Here is a 20,303-nt window from a genome sequence, read left to right as displayed (position 1 = left end):
TAGTACATCTACTTATGTAGTTTTAAATATTTAAATAATGATTAGACAACCTGACTTTTGCTGCTGAGAGTGTGGTGGAGGGAAAAGCAGTAATCATGCAACTTGAAAAAATAGCCAAGCACCATTTAAGCATGTGTTACGTCACTTATGAAATGTCTTAGTCTTCTAATAAAATTCTCACCTTCAACTTTTATGAATTAACTATGATCAGTTTGCAAATCGAAAAAAATAAATGCACGAAATGACTACATTAAAATCGCCCTTGTGACGAAGTTAGTTGTCAATCGAAGTATTTTAAGTTACTGCCATAGAGGAAGATTATGTAGTCTTGAACCAAAAAAGAAGGAGTTTTGAAGGAGTTAGAACTAAAATGAAGGAGTTTGAAGGGCCCTTCAAAAAAATTTCATGAATGAAGGAGTATTTGAGGAGTTTCGAGCAGCGTACGAACCCTGGGTTCGTATTTGTATGTAAGGTAAATGCAAAATTTCTTTATTTATGACATAAAATGTCGCCATGATTACCAGTTGTCCAATCATGTATCAGGAAAGAGAGTCCGCAACAATACTTCAAATTGTAATGTATTTATGTTTCAAGTTTAAGCATGTTGGCAACAACATGCGACTCACTAAAGGAAAAAAATACTGAAGTACCACGGCGTCAAGACATACTTCCGTAAATCAAATAAACTAACTGATATAACAAATATATAATACCAGGGTGTATTGAAAGAGCATGAAATTTTCAAAACAATAAAAAAAGATCTTCGGAATGTCAGTTATTAAAATAATGTATAGTTTATTAGTGACAGAAAAGATTATTAACAAAGCTAATCTATCCTGTTCTTAAAACTATTGAAAAAATTGTTTCAATTTCAAGCATTACTACACCAAAAAACAATGAGGTAAAACAAATTTTAATATTGCAGCTTATTATTTAAATCAAATTTAGTAAACATGACAGAAAAATGGGGGGAGGGGGGGGGACTAGTCTTATATGAGATAAAAATCAAATTAGAGTTGAAGAGATTTTTTTAAAATTAAGAAACAATTTTTTAAAAATTAAATCATAGTTTGTAAATAGTGCTGGTAAGTAAACATTGACAGTAAAAATTTGTAAATAAGATCTTATTTGTCAGGCATACAAATTATTATTCCTAAGTATTTTGTTCCAAGTGTTGTCGTCCACTTCAGCAGCATGGGATTGGAATCCATCCAACACGACCTAAATTTGCTCTTTTTTTATCTTTATCAATTTTTTTAAATTCCACATCAGCTTTGGAGCGTTTGCAACAGATATGCTACAGAATTCCGTTAAACATTTCTTTTTGCAAGAAATTCAAAAAAGATAAGCAATAAAATTACAATTTGCCGCAAGAGCGTGGTCAATGCACAACTGAAATCTTATGACACAACGATAATCCCTTTGTTTACCTTTTAGCCCAGGATTAGGCAGCGTGCTCTAACCAACCAAACTGTAAATTCCATAGACTAATAATAAGAGTAGACCGAGCTTTCTCATTCTTGCTGATGAAGAAAATTGGTTCATAGATGTATCATGTGACTGGTGGAAGGGCTTGGCGAAGGCTTTGGCGGCATGGTTGCTAGATGGCAGCATTATCTATAGTTTGGCACTCGACATGTATTTTAAGACAATGTGTTTTCATTAAAAAAAAACTTCCAGGTGCAGAGATTGAACTGTTTTTCTTTTAGTTATGCATTATTTTGACATTAGTAATAGTTTTTGATCAGTTTTCAGTAACTTTGATTTCATTTGGAGCTGTCAGCGTCGGCGTGGACGAAATGGCGTAAACGTTTTGCGTTGACGCAAAAATGTACTAATCGGTATCTTAAATTGAAACTGTAGGTAAAAATCTTACCGTTTGCTGATTCCTCTTGGTCGCTTGCATCTTTTATTGCTTAGAGAGTTATTGAAATTACAAAAGGAAATGCACAGTGCTATCTGAACGAAAAACTCACTATATTAACAAAATATTTACAGCCTAGAATAACAAATTTACAAGTCGGACTCCATAAAAGATCATTCTTCCGTGTTCCATCAATTCTATTTATTTTATTTCTCGCTCGTGTTGATTGTCTGCTACGATCAAGGCCCGCTGTTGCTAGGATATCCACCAGTCACATGGTTTGGTTTATGAGCAGCAAAGGGTTGCCATAGCTGGTCTACTCTTATTATTAGTCTATGGTCCATTCGTTAAGTAGAGAATGAGCTAAAGCGCAGAACGATGCGCAGTAAGCATCACTACCGATCGGAATCAAGTTAAACGAATCACAGCAGAGGAAAACGCTGCACCCGTCGGTTAAGTAGCTGCATGCATGGAAGGGATTTCTTTTTCACAAGAAAAAAAAATTAAAATACGGATTTTCACAGAAATGAAATTTTCACTTTTCAAAAGTACCGAAAATACGGAATTCTGTCAAGATGCAGAAAAATCACATGTCTGCATTGAGGAGACAAAACAAACCGTTGAACTTGATATTGGATATGATTTATTTGGGATTGTACAGATCAGAATTGTTGGTGATGAAATCATGCTGAAATACTCAACATGGTGGTAACAAAATCATGGAAAAAAAGTTCCCTGATAATTCCCTGATTTAGCTCCATAAATTTTCCTGATTTTACAATCGTGGCAAGCAGTAGATTTTAGTTTGAAAAATATGAGGTAAACAGATTTTTATATCAGAAAACAAGAAAGAAAACAGTAAGATGAAACATTCAAAGTACTTGAAGACTAAAGTTTTTAAATTAAATTTTGTCCAGTTCAACATTTAACTTGTGATATTTGAAAACTCGCACTCAAAATTATTAGAGAATTTCAATTAAACGATTCCAAATTGAGGTTTTAAAGAATGTAAACAAATTTTATCTACAAGCCTTCTAACAAAGCTTAAGAATAATCAAAAATTTAAAAAAAAATAAATAAATAAAACTCCAAACACAGATGCAAAAATATTGAGATCAGCTGTATGAAACAAAATATTAAAATATTAATAATTACAGATACGTTCCTCAGAACTTTAAAGTAAATTAAGAAATAATGAAAAGAAGCATATCTGATTTGAGGTAGTTTTACAAATACTTATAATTTTTTGTTGAGTTCTATCTTGAGGCTTTGCTGGTTTGTAGCAGTTAAAAATAATTTTAGAATGTGTATAAAGTTTGGTGTGGCAAAAAAAAAACTTTCGTGTCAAAATGAAAAGAAATATCGGGAAGGAAAACTTCAGAGGTTTGTGGTTAAAAATTATATTTTTCCCTGATATTTTAAGAAATTTTTAAAATACCCTGATAATTCCCTGATTTTTTTTCAGAAATTAAAACTTCCCTGAGAATTCCCTGATTTCCAGGTTTTTCCAGGTGTGTTACCACCCTGCTCAACACAAATAAGGTAAACACACCAGTAGTGGCCAACACTGCTGTAGTAGCCACTTCAAGGTTACTTCAAGGTTACTTGTATAGTTTGAAGAAAGAGATGACCAATAACAATGTGATTAATATGTAGGTTTTTTTTTCCAAGCTCCGTTTTCACATTTGGAAAGCCATGTGGGCGGCAGGTGGCTGGTTTGCATACTAGGATACTGCACATACCCCCGTCCAAACACTCGGTTACTGTCGAATCCAATCTGCCGTTTCCTGTTGAGCTACAGACACGAAAACATGACTGTCTCTATCGAGTATCCCGCCAAATGTGAATTGAGAAGTGGTATTCGTTTCTTGCAAGCAGAGGGTAACAGCAGTGGCGTAGCTAGACCCGACTTTCGGGGGGGGTTACTTCTTTTATATATATATATATATATATATAAATATATATTATATATATATATATATATATATTATATATATATATATATATTATATATATATATATATATATATATATTATATATATATATATATATATTATATATATATATATATATATATTATTATATATATATATATATATATATATATATGTATGTATAATCGCTTGGAATTTTTTCCTTTTCTTCCTTTTTTTTTCTTTCTCTTCTCTCTTCTTTTTCTCTTTTTTTGTTGAGACTAACTTTTCGGGGGGGGGGGGGGTTTGTCCCCAAAACCCCCCCCTTAGCTACGCCCCTGGGTAACAGGGCAGCGGAAATTCATCAGAGAATAAGTTGTGTATATGCAGGGGTAGAAGTGATCAACTTTTAATATATAGGACATTTTCCACGAAAAATATAGGACAAATATAGGACACATTTTGTGAATAATTTTGCAGTGATAAAATAAACAATACATAGTTCATATTATTTAATAATTCTTGCACTAATTATTATCAACTATTTCAGTTAATCATACAGCTTACAGTTAAAAAACTGAAATAAAAATTATAACATATCTAGAATTATATGTAGATTAACTTATATCTAGTTTCATCTTCTTGAAAAAAAATTTTTTTACTTATGTATGAAAAATATTTAAATATTTTTCAACAAAATTTAAATAATGTGACATCTATTTACTTCTAGTTACAATTATTGGCTATTTATATTTTTGAATAGCAAATTTTCGAATAGTTAAATAATTAACATTATTTACGTAAAGATCCAAATGTCAGTTTGCCTAGAAAATTTCTGTCATTATTCCTTAGGGCAAAATATAGACAAAATATTTTTCAGATCTTTGACATAGCTTTGGAAAATTCCTTTCCAATAAGAGCATGCAACTTTTTCTTTTAATTTCTGAAAAACCTACTTTTTAATAATAGTCTGCTAAAAATATAGTGTTACAATAATTTAAAACTCTAACTTTTGCAAGAAATTCAAATTTTGAACCCACGGAGAGTTAATTCATCTTTTTCTTTTTTACATAGTTACCTATATTTAAGTATTTCAAACAGAGACCTTTTTTTTTTTTTTGTGCATATATATTGGCTACTTTTTCCCCATATTTTGTTGTTAGTGCCGATTCATTGACAGAGTGCTTCATCAATAGTTTGGAAAGCTTGTCACAAAATATGGAGAGGGGTGAAGCTTTCTCTTAAAACAATTTTTAAACATTTTCAAAAATACTCTACACTTAAACCAAAATTTTAACAGACAGGTGTTGGCAGTAATTCACAAAAAATTGTTTATATACAAGTATCTCGTTTTTAAGCAGTCTTGAATTATCTTTTGTCAGGCTTTAAAAAAAAATGCAAATCAAGTGACCTAAAGGTTTGTCAATGGTCATTTTCTAAAAATATATGCAAAAAAACTTTGAGAATATAGGAAATATAGGACACTTTTTATAACTTTTTTGAAAATATGGGACATATAGGACAACTTCTACCCCTGGTATATGGAGAGAACTTAATGAGTGCTGGTGTTGTTCGTAAGTGGTGCCGAAAATTCAAAGAGGTTAAGAACTAAAGTGCATGATGAAGGGGGTCTGGGACACAAGTCTGTGGCTACAGACGACCTCGTTCAACGAGTCGACAAAGTGCTTAAGGAAAATCAACGATAAGTGAATTATCGATGCAATTTCCAGAAGTTTCAAGATCCAGGGGCCAATCCAGGATTTTTTTCTTGCTACCTATTTTTGTGAAAGTATTGCATCATTCTATTTTTGTGAAAGGTTTTTTTTTATCAGTATTGTTTTTGTGAAATTTTAGACACATCCTAATTTTTGTAAAAGAAGAAGTGGAACAAGTGAAATTTTAGTTCGAAAAGTGTAAATGTCATCTAGTATTTTTAACAGGTTTCTTTTTTTTGGGGGGGGGGGAGCTGAAAACCTAAGAAGTACGAAAAATACCATCGTCATTTCGGCTTAATAGTCTATGTACTGTGTACAATATAGGAAATGATGAGAAAAACGGTTCCTCAAAACAGATGTTTAAAGATTGCGATACTATTGCATAAATACACTTTGGCGTGAAACAGCTAAAAATGAGTTAAAATACTGCAAAAAGGTTTCTATTTAAGCTATTGTTCATATAAACCTGCTTATAATTTTATTTCATGAGTACATTTTGTTTTAAACAGAGAAACAAATTTCATATTTTAAAATGCGAATTTTTGTGAAATTTTTGATGTTTTTGTGAAGAAGCTACCGATTTTACTACTTGATTTTTGTGAAAGTACCGATTTCAAAATAAGATTTTTGTGAAGGTGCCGAAAAACGGTAGCAAAATCAGCCTGTATTGGGCCCTGAGATCGCCCCTACATTCTATAGCTATAGAGCTGTTGCGTAACAGAAAAGTTTGTGCCCAAAAACGCAGTCAAAAACCACTTTCAATCATTGGCGGCAATGAGGAGGGTATAGAAAAGCTTGTGCACAGTACGACAAATGCCTAAATCGTCAAGGTGATTATGTGGAGAAGTGATATGCATTGGACCTTACTTTTGATAGTAAAATCTTTTTTGTATACTCACCCGTTTTTTTTTAATAGCCAAACAGAGCTTGAAAAAAACAACAACCCTTGTACATTGGTACTTTATGTAACCATCATACTGAATCTATTTTATTCATCAGTTATTAATGCAAATAATATAAATTCATCGGACGGGAGAACGTCAGATGGCCACTAACGGGCCACTCTCATTCATGAACCAAATTTGAGGTTTGGGGAAAAATGCGACACTATCAATAACGATATCGAACTAAATAACAATATCGAACCATATTGTTAACGGATCCGGTGCGGCTTCCAACTTTCTTGAAAGGACGACACAGTTCTTGATGAAAAATACAGGAAATTTATTTACACTATGTACAGGAAAGAGCGTCAACAACTGCTAAATGAATCATCAGCAATTAAGCAAATATCACATAACACCGTAAACTCAACGGTTACACACGTATTTACTTCCAAATACGAAAACAACACGGCGGAATGCCTCGCAATAAACAGAGCTAATACACTCTCAGTACAAATTCTCAATCGAGACTGACTTTTTATCATGCGGGACAGCTATTTATAGACATCGAAAGAGAACTCTCAGATATTTCACAAGATTCCCGAAAAACGTAGACCGTTATCTTATTTTTTCTTCCATTCACAAATTTTATCATTCAGAAATGAGGGGGCCGTATACTTCAGCCGAATGTAAAGGGGCTGTATATTCATGACAAGAAACTATTTACAGGTTATGTTAAGCTACAATAATTTCAGGTGACGGATAATTTAATAAACGCCAAATTTAGCTAGATTACGACAAATTAATCACAAAAATAACTAATATTTACAGAATTTTTAACAATATTGAACACATTGAAATTCTGTCATTTTTAGAAAAATGAAGGAATAAGGAAGAGTTGAACTATGTTACGCTCCTCGAGTTTCTCAAGAAAGGTCATTAATATTGTAGACCCACAGTTTAAAAATAGACTTCACTGTGGCCACGACTCATGCGTTTTGAACCTTGAAGTAGTCCCTACTGAAGCATTGGACACTATTGGTGTGTTTACCTTCGGTATCGAAGAAGAAAAAAAGCAGGATATTCCACTAGAGGTATGTATAAGTGATTCACCAGCAACATATTTCACAACATAATTATGATTTTAAATAACATCAAAACTAAATTTAAAGTGAAATGAGGATATTTTGCAGATGTAAGCTAATTGGTAGTAGCGGGAAAAATAAAAAATACTGCAAAGGAAGAACCAAATAATGAGTAAATTTGCTTAAAGTTTGGTACATTCCATAGTCTCTACAAAAATTTAATTACCAATATCCAAAAAAAAAAATTTTTTTTAAATCAACATTTTATGAAAATAAAATAGAAAATAAGTAGGTATAGGGTAGCACATGTTAAAATAATTCCAAACTTTCAAAATAATTGAAATATTTTCGAGATGCAAAAAGATTGAAATCTGCTGTGCAATTTTCGGCAAAGCACGTTTCGAGGAACATGCAATGTGGAAAGCTGCCAAAAATAAATTTTTACTAAATGAGTTATTCTTAAAATACACCGCCAGCTCAGTTATTCCATCCGAGGACTGCAGTTTCGTGCTTTTTAGCACTCATCAGCCCGGAATAGGAATCACACGAGCTGGAGGCGAAAAATCTCTTAAGGGAGCCAACCCTTTCGCCTCCAGCTCACGTGATTCCTATTCCGAACTGACGAGTGCTAAAAAGCATAAAACTGCAGTCAACCGATGGAATAACTGAGCTGGCGGTGTATTTTAAGTATTTCTGCCTTAGCCCTGGCTTTAGGGCGGTAACTTACTACAAAATAAATGAGTTATTAATTGAAAAAATTCTTTTCCACTGACGTTGGTGGATGGCTAGAAAAGGGCGCCATCTATTGAGAAGAGAGTGAAACTTTTTGATGATTGATTGAAAAAACTGCAAAAACGGGAGTCTACCGTTGAAAACGGTAGAGTAGGCAAGTATTAGGGTTTAAGCTTGGTTCAAAAGTTCTTTAGCATAAAAGCTAAAATTGAGGGGAAAATGTTAGCAAAATGCTAAAATGTTACACATTCTCATATTTTTATATATGCCTCAGTGTGTTTCATCTCCAGTTGAAAGTAAAATTCATATTTCATCTGTGACATCTTTGAAGAAATAAGTACAACAGCGATTTTTTTAAAACATGAAATAAAAAAAGAAAAAATGATTGGATTTTAGAACGTTGCAGTCTCCTCTTCCTAATAAAGTAGTTATTGGGGGGGACATAATGCTAGATAAGACTAATAGTTATTGAACTTAATTGCAGTTTAAACAACTTAGCTAAGATTTAAAAAAGATTAAGTTGGTTATCGCCATACATGCTTCCTCTCAAGGATCATACATTTCTTCTTTTTAAAAAAAATTAATTTATTTTTTATGTGAGCAAAAAAGCGAAAATGCATTGCTTTATTTTCGCAATTCAGATAGTGTTTTCGCATTATGCGAAAAATGCGACCGTTGCGGAAACTCTGGCAAGTATGAAATGCATGCACTGTTCTAAGACATTGGAAGTCCGACACCTAGTGGGACTTCTTGCTCGCTGGTGAAAAGAGTTGGTCCACAGACTTTTTTTAAAAAAGGAGTGAACTTGGAGCGTACTGACCGCTGAGGCTGAGCTGCATGGCCGTCCTGAGGCAGGCCTCCTCGAACTCCCGGGACTCCCTCATGGTCTCCCGCAGCACCTCCTCCAGCCCCTCCTCCTCCCCGGGGGCCCCCCGCAGGAGGCGGGGCCCCCGCCCCTGCACGGCCGGCCTGGCCAGCAGGGGACGGTCCGCGGGGCACTCGGGGAGGGGCCCCCTCCACGATGAAGATGGAGTAGCCTGCAAAAAGAAAAACGAGCCGCGGTTACGTCACACGAGAAAACATTTTCACTCCAAATTCGCAAAAGGGAAGCTCGAGCGGGTTTTTTGTTTCATATAGACGCCGTTTTCAGTTTTCGATACGAGCGCTGCCGTGGGCAGGTAAACGGTAGTAACTGCAAATATTTCATTTTTTGCATTTTTGTCATCTGTTGTACATTAGCTTGTGCACAAGTGGTACCCGCACGGCTTTGCCCGTAATAGAAAAATTGAAAGGTCTTTTGGTTCGCCTGTATATTTACAAATAATGTGTGGTGAATTTTCTCACCAATTGGCTTGTGCCCATGTTACGGTTCCACGTTATGATCGTTTCGTATCTCGCCCATCGGCTTGTGCCCCTGTTACGGTTCCACCTTATGATCATTTCATAATTTACTCGTCAATCTTATGATATTTTTGTCCTTAAAATTCGAATAGAACATCGAATTTTAGAAAAATCGTTTCGAGGTGCACATCCCCATGCTACAAACTAACTTTGTGCCAAATTTCATGAAAATCGGCCGAACGGTCTAGGCGCTATGCGCGTCACAGAGATCCTGACAGACATCCGGACACAGACAGAGGGACATTCAGCTTTATTATTAGTAAAGAAGATTGCTTACTTGGTTTCTGCAGAAAACAAAGTGCAAAAAAAAACTCGTCTCACTCCAACATTTCCCTTTCGTTAGTATTGAATCCAACACCAAATATTTCGAAAACTCATTTCTGCGGATACTGCTATTTACCTGCCTACGTTAGAGAGCCACCTACATGCTTTTAACTAATATTGTACCACGGCCCCACCGAATTCTTATAGGCCGTGACAATCGCTGAAACTCATGGCAATGAAGAGGGCGCTACAGGGATCTCCTGTTTCCATTACGTTGTCATTGATTGGTGGATGCAGGGGTTCCGTTCGGCATCCTCTTGCGGTCAAAATGGGCGACGTCCAATCAAAAATAAGCAAACTTTAAAACACAGACATTGATTGGTGGATGCATGAGCTGCATTGGTTTAACATAGAAAAGTCATAGATTGTCGAGGCCCGTTAAGCGTCAGCGCCATCTAGTGGGGCCATGATTGTACCAACTAGCTGCATTGCCCGGCGTTGAACAATCTACCTTAAAATGCTTGGTGTCGAGCGCCGCCTGTTCAACAATCAGGCTTTTCTAAACATTTTCCATCCATTTTTGAAAAAGATTCATTTTAGCAAGGTCGTATACAAGGGGGGAGGTCTTAGGGTTCACCCCTCCTCCCGAAAAGTTTGGTTTGACATTTAAATGTTTATTTTTAAAAATTTCCACAAAAAAATTGTTCCTAAACTCAAGTGTTTTTTATATGTATATTAATTGCATAAAACGCTTTCATAATAGATAACTCGACCACTTGAACATTTGCCAGGGTTCATACTCAATTTGGATAAAACATTTCTACGACTTTTCCAAGACTTTTTCATGACTTTATAAAAATTTTCATGACCTGGTTACACGAAGATAATAGTACTATTAAATGCCAAACTTGCCAATTTTCGCAAATGGGCTTTCGAAAAACTTTTATGTGAGTGCCACTACCTCATTGGAGGGCACTTGTGATTGAAAAAAATATCAATGCACTGCAGAAATTAATAAATTATTCTTATTTGTCTTTATCATATCAATTCAAGTCAAGTAAAAATTTAATATACTGAGGTTTAAATGTCTAACAAATATTTAATAAATAGCGCAGAATAGTAATGAATGGGACAAAAGTTGAATGGCTCATTACTAAGTTACCAATAATAAATTTACTTCATAAAAACTTTGCCCTTTGGTGTCCCCAACAGTGCATCTACTCACAATGTAACTGAACAATATACAATATATTTGTTCATTAAAATAAAGCCACATTTCTCAGTTTTTTTCATTTTTCTAAATCAGATATTTCAGCTGGCCACAAGGGGATCAGCTTTACAAGATGCATGTTGGGCACCACTGTTTTAGAGTATTAGAATTCCCCTATTTCTATGTTCTATTGCTTGATTAAAATCTTCACTTTCTAAAGCCTTCAACATATCAAAATAAACTCCGATAAATTTAATAATGAACTTTTTACAAGTAGTTGAAACGAACTCGGATGCAAATGAATTACACTTTTTGAGGGAGCGTGGCAAAATCAAGAAAGTGCGAGTCCACTACTACAAAATATAAAAAGTGCAGAAAATAATGGTGAATTCAAAATTAGTGATGTCCTAGTAGTAAAATAACATTACAAAAAAAGGCGAACAGCTGTTACAGGAGCGGATGAAATTGGATTCCAAAACTCGCACTTGTTTCTGAGATTGTTCAAGTTATATGCAATATTACTAAACCACTCTATATTTCTAGTGCTCTTTTAGATATTGCTACTTTATTACTACTCAAGACATTTTTTTCATGGCTTTAAATAAATTTCCATGACTTTTAATGAAAATATTAATTTTCCATGACTTTTCCCGGTCTGAAATTCGTTTATTTTTTTCCATGACTTTCCAGGATTTCCATGACCCGTACAAACCCTGTAGCACTAATAAGGCAAAGCTCCGCTTGAAAGTTTTTAAACCCTCCCTGAAATTATTTTCTGATTACAGTCCTGCATTTTATGACTCAAAATTTAAATTCAGACCTCTTTGGATTTCTTTAAAATCCTAAAACTTCAGTCATCTTTATGTATTGACCGGCATTTGGGGAGATTTTTCCATGTTGACAACAACATGCATGAAGGAATTAAATTCCAAAACTTTCACTCAAATCTTTCAAAACTTAGACTAAAAGTAATTCTAAAACGAACTCATATCAACTTATCATAATTTAGCCTATCTACTGTGTTCAGGTGTGTTCATGAGAGTGGTCAGAGAGCAAAAAGGAGGAAATCTAAAAAAAAATTGTAAAAGGAATGATATTCAAAAAAAATTCGTGAAAGGGATGATATCCAAAACTGCATCAAAATAGAACCTGGAAGCCAGGATATTCAAAAATTCAACAAAAAATAGCTAATTTACCAGTTTTAAAGGTAATACGTATTTAATTAAGTATAAGTAATAATTTTGTACAATTTGCTGCATTGCACCATTTTTTGCAGGAGTATTTAATCCTAAATAAGTATAAATTTTGTAAAAGAGGCAACAATTTCTAACCCCTGAGTCCTTTAACAAAGGATTGGGAGAGTCAGAGATCAATCTTGGCTGCATCATACAATAGTGTCAACTTTTTATTTTTTTTTTAGAGAAAAGTAAATTTTTTTTCATTAAAAACATGAGTTTATAGTTTTAAATGAGTGAAATTTTAAAATTCAGGTCTGTTTGTAAAGAAAAAATTTACAATGGAGAGAAAAATCTAAAATTCCTTTATGTGGCAGAACATGCTTTTCATAGTAAGAATTGAAAATAAATAAATATTTATGTATATAAAAGATTGGTTATCTTTTTCCTTGCACTGGAACCCAAAATTTGTCTTTAAAAACTTCCTAATACGATTTCGGAATCAAAAGAACAACTTGCAGATGCCTCATTTAATCATGAAATCTCAAAACTTTTAACAGGCTGTAAAGCCTAAACGGTTTGAGATTCACCATAAAGATTTTTTACACTTTCTTAAATGTACAAAAAAAGTAACCCTGCCAAGTTTCAATAAAATTCGAGACTGTGGGTGCTATGCCACATTTTTTGATTGACTTTTGCATTTTTTCCAAAATAAATTAAAGAGATTAAAATATTATTGAAATGATGAATAAAATAAGCAGATATAAGGTAGCACATATTGAAAAAACACCCAACATTAAAAATAATTGAAATACTTGCAGGATGCAAAAAGATTGAAATCTCAAACGAGGCATGCAACTTTCGGCACAGTACGTGTCTGACGTCGTTGGCATGATTCCAAAACATACGTTTTTGGCAGATATCGCGGAGGATGAAGATTCGCAGGAGAAAAGTAGAAAAAATAAGAAATCGGGGACCGAAAATTCGAAAAAATCGTATTTTTTTCCCAATTTTTGAGAAAAATAAGACTTGAAAGAGGTAAAAAAGGGAGGAAAGGTTCTAAAAGTGAACAGAAAAATCCGGAATTCCGGCAAAAGCTGGAAAAATCTCATTCCTGTGTTGCCCACAGAAGCTATTAAAACTGGCAGAAAGCTCATGAAAACTACCTATTACTTTTCTTCACAAACGTATCTTCTGCTACGAATGAGAAATTCAACTTTACTTAATTTCAATTCCGTGACCAGAAACCGCAGACGATACTTCAAAGATGAAGATAAGCCTTGTTTCAAAACATGGAATTATCTTAAAATGAATCATTTGGGGGCATTCCAGTTATCCCTCAAACTTTGGGTAAAGTTCCAATTATGCAGCTATTTAAAGGCGCTAGCATGCTGCAAAAATCAAACAAACATGACGTTATCTTGACGAGATAATCGCAAGTTTATGTTTTTCTTTAAAATTTGAATAAAAATCCTTGAATGCTTTCATTCTAAACGAAAGGTTCACCACGGCACTCATGACAACGTATATACAGTCGTCCCACGCTATTTAGCCCTTTGACTTTTGCAGCTTCACTACATCGCGTTTCTTTCTAGTTTTTTTTTCCAAATATAGTAATGATCCTTTTTTATGCGCTCGTGTAAACTTTTTACTACAAAAGAATAACAAAGTATGTCTTTTAAGTAAGGTGAGCTCTTTTGAGGGGCTGTAGTTGAACTAGTTCAGGGAATGGAGGTATAAAATCTCCGAAGAAAGTATGAAGGGAATCGCTATCTCATTTTAACCATTAAGCACTAACTGAAAAGTATAAATCACTGTATTAGTACTAGGAGATAAATACATCTGTAGTGTATATGGTGTTCAACAATGTACTAGCTTTTTAAGTTGTGTACGTAATGCCTTTAATGAGGATGAATGTTGAGGAAAAACGGGGGCACATACGGTCACTAACCTGGCAATTAAATCTTCATCGAAAAAGTTGAGCTATTTTCATAGATTAGTAGTAGTGTGTAAGAACTACAAGTGTGTGAGTAGTAGTTCTTTTCAAATAATTAATAACGTGACACCTTTTTAGTCTAATGTATTATTTTGTACAATATATTGAAAACTACAAATTTAATGATGTGGCTAAGGGTGCTGTTTCATGTCTCTCTAGGGGGCTCTATCTTAAAAACCTATTTAAATAGTCGTAAGTAAGTTTTATGTACTCTAATAAGGAAAATTTTCGGTTTATAAACACAGAATCCTACTTTGCGGAAATGCGGTTATCGCGGTAAAGTCTGGAACGAATGAACCGCGATAAACGAGGGTTGACTGTACGAAACTTCATGATGATTGGCTGAGCAGTTGAGGCGTGGAAAGGTAACAAAGTCACTTTAGCATTTATAATTTCGGTAAGGATCTTCCAACATGTCCTGTGGATTCTTTCCCAAGTGCAAAGAAATGTCTAAAAGTGGACATTCCATCCTTCCATCGAAGAACACTCTCGAACCTGGGAGCTATTATAACATGCTTGAGGGGATGGGGAGGTTGCCACAGCATTTTTATCTAAAATAACTAAAATATAGAGATTTAGCCAAAGAGATCCCTGTGAACCTATTCCTTTCCCTTTCCGTTGGAAGAGGCGATCTAATATTGAATTTTAAAACTTCAGTTTCGTAATATTTCCATCGGAATGCTCCGTAAATCCCTCCCCCCGACAATAACATCGAAGGTATTCTAAAACGGCTCATTTCGGAAATTCAGTCTCGAAAAATCGCTGGAGGAAATTCACTGAACCCATTCTTTCCCCGTAACATTACCCGAGATGTTTACAGTGAGATTCGAACCTCATTCCTTTCCCTAACGTCATTAAAAATGACCTTCACTTGTGTTTAAGACTTCAATTCGGAAAAAATGCCTGTGCAAGGTCCCTCAAGGGACAGGCAATTGCCCCCATTGCCCTTCCCTAGTACAGGGGTGATTGTGAGTTCACCAAAAAATACCTGAAAGTTTCAAAGCGAGAACGGGGGGGGGGGGGGGGGGGGGTAATCTTTGGCCCCTATTACTCAAGTGCACCTTTGCCATAGTGTTAAATAGTTCTGAGTCAAAATAGTGTGTGTACATTTGATTAAATTTTTAATGGATTACAAAGTTACGAGTTGGTGTTATACAAATTATCTTGACATTTGTCCATCTTAAGGGATAGGTGTCCATCTTAAGGCTCTTGCAGGTATATTTGATGAGTATTATATAATTTTTAAAAAATTTGCGGAGGTAGGGAGATAAAAGCATAACAAAAAAAACATAATTCCGGTATTTTAGGACATAAAAATACCGGAAATACGTCCGAAAATACCGTAAATTCGGTAAAGTACCGGAACACAATCACCCCTGCTAGTATCCATCCTTGGGTGTGTGACGAGCCACAGACTGCCACACATTTAGAACAAACCAAGCAAAGCAGTTCATTTTCGATGCATGGCCAATGTTTTTTTTTTTTTTTTTGGTTTAAAAGGGGTTTATTTGGTTTAAACACTATATGTCACAAAAACAATTTTATTGTAGGAAAATCACGAAGCTTTTATCAATTAATTGCAGAGGAATGTTTAATACAGTCGACGCTCATTATAACGACCACACATTATAAAGACCGTCCCATTATAACGACCAGTGGTAGAAGTCCCAACTTTGTTCCTATAAACTCTATGTTAATTTGCTTTCGTTATAACGACCGTTCTGTATCGTCTAATCCAATACAGCGACCGAATCAGCGGACGCTATTTCTTGTGTTCTTTCCAATAAAACAAATTTGTAGCTTAAAATGACCTTGATTATTGTTTACGGACATCTGCCTGAAGTTTTCAATGTCAAATACAACTTTAAGAGGGGGTGGGAGGGGGGCGATTACCATTCACCACAGCTAGCACAGAAAAAATAATGGGAAGAAAAATCGAGAAAATTCCAGATTCCTAAGAAAAGGGAGTTGACAGATGTATTGGTAGTTTGGTGTTTAAATCTAGTATTTTTAAAGATTTGGGGTTCTCGAGGGACTTTTAAATGTTTCTTTGTAAAGCAAGAGAAACACAATTTATCACCTATATCTGAAACAGAAAATAATGTTTTGCAAAAATCACGTCTGCTAAAATGGCAGACCTCTGTTTCTGGTTTTATCTTCAGAAATTGTTGTGGTAGTAGTAGTAGTAGCAGCAGATCTGAAAGTGTGTAACATTTTCCTCCCTATATTTTCTACTTTAAAACTTGTTTAATATTCTGTCATAATATTTTGCACACTACTTTTCTAAAAATTCCTATGATAAAAAACATTTGGGCATGCATGATGACGATGTACATTTTTTAAATTTATACCTCTTATAACGACCACTCGTTATAAAGACCTTTTTCTCTGGGACGGATATGGTCGTTATATCGAGCGTTGACTGTATTCATATTTGTACCTCATTTCTTTGCAATTAATTAAATAATTAAGAGTAAAATCTTAAAAACAAAATGATGTGTGGCAGTAGGGCACGAGAGGGTGCTCACTGATGGACATTGGTAAAGGGGCATCCCAAGGTATTTTTGACATTTATGTAGAGTCCGTAACGTGACCTTTCTCGCCATAACTTTTTAATTTACTGTTTGATTAGCATATTATTTTATTTCGATCTTTTCCTACCGACACACCAGCTCAAATTAAAATAATTTGCAAATCAAACGGTAAATTAAAAAGTTATGGCAAAAAAGGGTCACGTTACGGACTCTACATAGTGTCAAAAATACCGTGGAATGCCCCTAAACAATATTCAACTGCGCTCTCATTCCTAATGTAATGTAAAATCGTCAAACTCAATTTTAAGTCGGCTTCCTTTGATGCCCAATCCTATGCAAACGAGGCATGCAAGTATAAATAGCGAACGATTCCGATAGGTATGGTAGGTGTCGGGGAATCGTGAACTTTGGGGTTCATTTTTATTAATTTATTTTAGTTACTATGGACCAATGAATTTCTGGCAAGCTTCCGAACCCGTTTCCGACGTCCATCTCTTCGCATCGGCATTGATTCTGTAGAGTATTCTTTCATGTTAAAAAAAAAATAAATAAATAAAAAAATAAATAAATAAATAAATAAAATATATATTTAATTACTTATTAAAATTAACATAAAATTAGATTGAATATAAATTAATTTTTTTAGTATCTTAACTGTAGCCAACAGGTGATTGGTCCATTGATATTCAAATTAGCTCCTTGCTGTTGACCAATCAGGTGTTGGCGCACATGTAACTGCATTTCTAACTGCATGTACACATGTAACTGCTTTTTCCAACTGTTAGTTTTTCAGCAACATGTTTTTATTTTTCACCATGTATTCGGTTGCCTTTTTTTTTTCTTGCAAGAAGCAAGTGGTGTTCATCTTTACTAATAATAAAGCAGAAAGTCTCTCTGTCCGGAGGATGTCTGTAGGATGTCTGTAGGATATCTGTAGGATGTCTGTGATGCGCATAGCGCCTAAACCGTTCGGCCGATTTTCATGAAATTTGGCACAAAGTTAGTATGTAGCATGGGGATGTGCACCTCGAAGCGATTTTTCGAAAATTCGATGTGGTTTTTTTTTATTCAAATTTTAAGAAAAAAAAAACTATCATAAATTACGAAATTATCATAACGTGGAATCGTACCATGGGCGCAAGCCAATGGGTGAGGTACGAAATTATCATAACGTGGAACTGTAACGTCGGTACAAGCCAATCGTCGAGAAAACTCACCATACATTATTTGTAAATATACAAGCGAACCAAAAGACCTTTTAATTTTTCTATTACGGGCGAAGCCGTGCGGGTGCCACTAGTGTTAAATAAAGGATTTTTATAGAAAGGTTTCCACTCCTTGAAACAGATATAAGTAATTTTGAATTTCATGACAGATTCCGCATATCTGCGTGGCATCGTCTGTGTATGTACGAGCGAGGGGTATTGCGACTCACCTTCCTCCTGCAGCTGTGCCAGGTAGAGGGAGAGGAAGGTGGAGGAGACGAGCTGGGGCCCCTCCAGGAGGGAGTTGAGGTCGAACCACTGGGCCCCGATCTTGCGCACCGTCAGCCAGTGCTCCCGGAAGTGGCAGATGTAGGCACGCATGGTCCTGCAACAGAAAACCAAACTCCATATGCTATATATATCAAATATATATATATACATAAAGGGCTAATCTCTGTCCGGATGTCCGGGGTAAACTTCAAAACTACTGGAGGGATTTTAACCATTTTTTCACCTTAGATAGCCACATAATCGGGGAACAACTTAGGCTATAATTTATTGCTAAAAAACTCAGTTTAAGAACGTCGTGATCGAAAACTGTGAATGTCATGTCATTTCCACATCAAATGATTAAAGATTAAACCCATCGTTTCGAAAATTCGTTGCCTAACAACAGCAACATTAAAAGTAATCATAATGTAAATTTTGAATCAAGGCCTCTCCGGAGCAAACTTGAGTCTAAAGTCATTTAAACATTTGGAAACTCATTTTTTGCACACTTAGATAAACATAGTAGAGAGCATTTTTTTCTTTTTTTTGTGTACTATTTAAGTAAGTAAAGCGCACAGTATTTTTTAGTGATCTTTGTTTTTGTTAGATATATTTTGGAAATTCTTCAAATTTTCATATGCTTCACTTTGCGCTTTCGTTTCTAAATGAATACTCTTTTGTTCTTTATACTTATTGCTGTTTTACTTTTATGGGTAAGGATGAAGCTCAATTTTTAATGACGTCAAAGCGGTGTGTTTTGAGTTCTTTCAGTTAAAACAGAAAACAAAAGAAAGTAGCGATTGTTTCTCACAATTATTACTGACCCAGGCAATGCCGGGTATTTTTGCTAGTATACATATATACTCTCAGTATATATGTATATTATTTGTATATACTCTACTACTCTGTTGTATGTGGACTCTCTCTGTTCCAAACACTCACCGTACCCGACAGATGTGGGGGGTGTTCAGAACGTTTGTGTGACCAAAAAGTGTTCAAAAATAGAAAACACATACCCCGAAGAAAGCCGACGCATGCCAAAGGAATAAAATGGTTTACTCAAGAAAAATGGATTTTCCATCGTCGGACAAAAGATTGCCGTTTTCTCTTTAGTGTGATCCATAGACTAATAATAAGAGTAGACCAAGCTATGGCAACCCTTTTGCTGCTCATAAACCAAACCATGTGACTGGTGGATATCCTGGCAACAGCGGGCCTTGATCGTAGAAGACGATCAACGTCCGCGAGAAATGAAATAAATAGAATGGATGGAACACGGAAGAATGATCTTTTACGGAGTCCGATTTGTAAATTTGTTATTCTAAGTTGTAAACATTTTGGTAATATAGTGAGTTTTTCGTTTACATAGTATTGTGCATTTTCTTTATTCAATTTTAATAACTCTCTAAGCAATTAAAGATACAAGCGCCCGAAAAGAATCGGCAAACGGTAAGATTTTTACCTACCATTTCAATTCAAGATACCGATTAGTACATTTTTGCGTTAACGCAAAACGTTTATGCCATTACGTTTACGCCAACGCTGATGTAGTAGTTCCAAATAAAATTAAAGTTACTGAAAACTGCGATCAAAAACTAATTACTAATGTCAAAATAATGCATAACTAAAAGAAAAACAGTTCAATCATCTTTGCACCTGGGAAAAAAATTATAATAAAAACACATTACGTCGTAAAATACATGCCGAGTGCCAAACTATAGATAATCCTGCCAGCTGGCAACCATGCCACCAAAGTGTTCGCCGAGCCTCCCACCAGTCACATGATGTATCCATGAACCCATTTTTTCATCAGCAAGTCTGGGGAAGCTCGGTCTACTCTTATTATTAGTCTATGGTGTGATCACATGCTACAAATCACATTTTAAAAAGTCAATTTAACTGAATGTTTGACGGATTCAACTCTTTCGTCCCTCATCTATGACGTCCGACACTCTCTCTCGATGTATGTCTTAAAGGCTAATCATTTATTTTCCCAATATATTTAGAGCTCATCCCATAAAATATCAACCAGTAATCATCCTTTGAAAATAAAA

At 34.9% G+C, this 20,303-nt stretch overlaps 1 protein-coding gene across 1 annotated transcript in view; it reads right to left on the bottom strand.

The window, feature by feature from the left end:
* The window catches only part of LOC129225768 (ataxin-3-like), a 50,660-nt gene that overhangs the window by 15,268 nt on the left and 15,089 nt on the right, over positions 1-20,303 (bottom strand). Inside the window, 3 exon segments of the mRNA XM_054860273.1 lie at positions 9,015-9,201; positions 9,203-9,231; positions 18,210-18,364. Coding sequence (XP_054716248.1) covers positions 9,015-9,201; positions 9,203-9,231; positions 18,210-18,364 — 371 coding nt within the window.

The sequence above is a fragment of the Uloborus diversus genome, chromosome 7 (assembly GCF_026930045.1).
Source record: "Uloborus diversus isolate 005 chromosome 7, Udiv.v.3.1, whole genome shotgun sequence".
NCBI classification, from domain to species: domain Eukaryota; kingdom Metazoa; phylum Arthropoda; class Arachnida; order Araneae; family Uloboridae; genus Uloborus; species Uloborus diversus.
The sequence above is the reverse complement of the archived record's forward strand: the minus strand, read 5'-3'. Positions and strand labels throughout refer to the sequence as shown.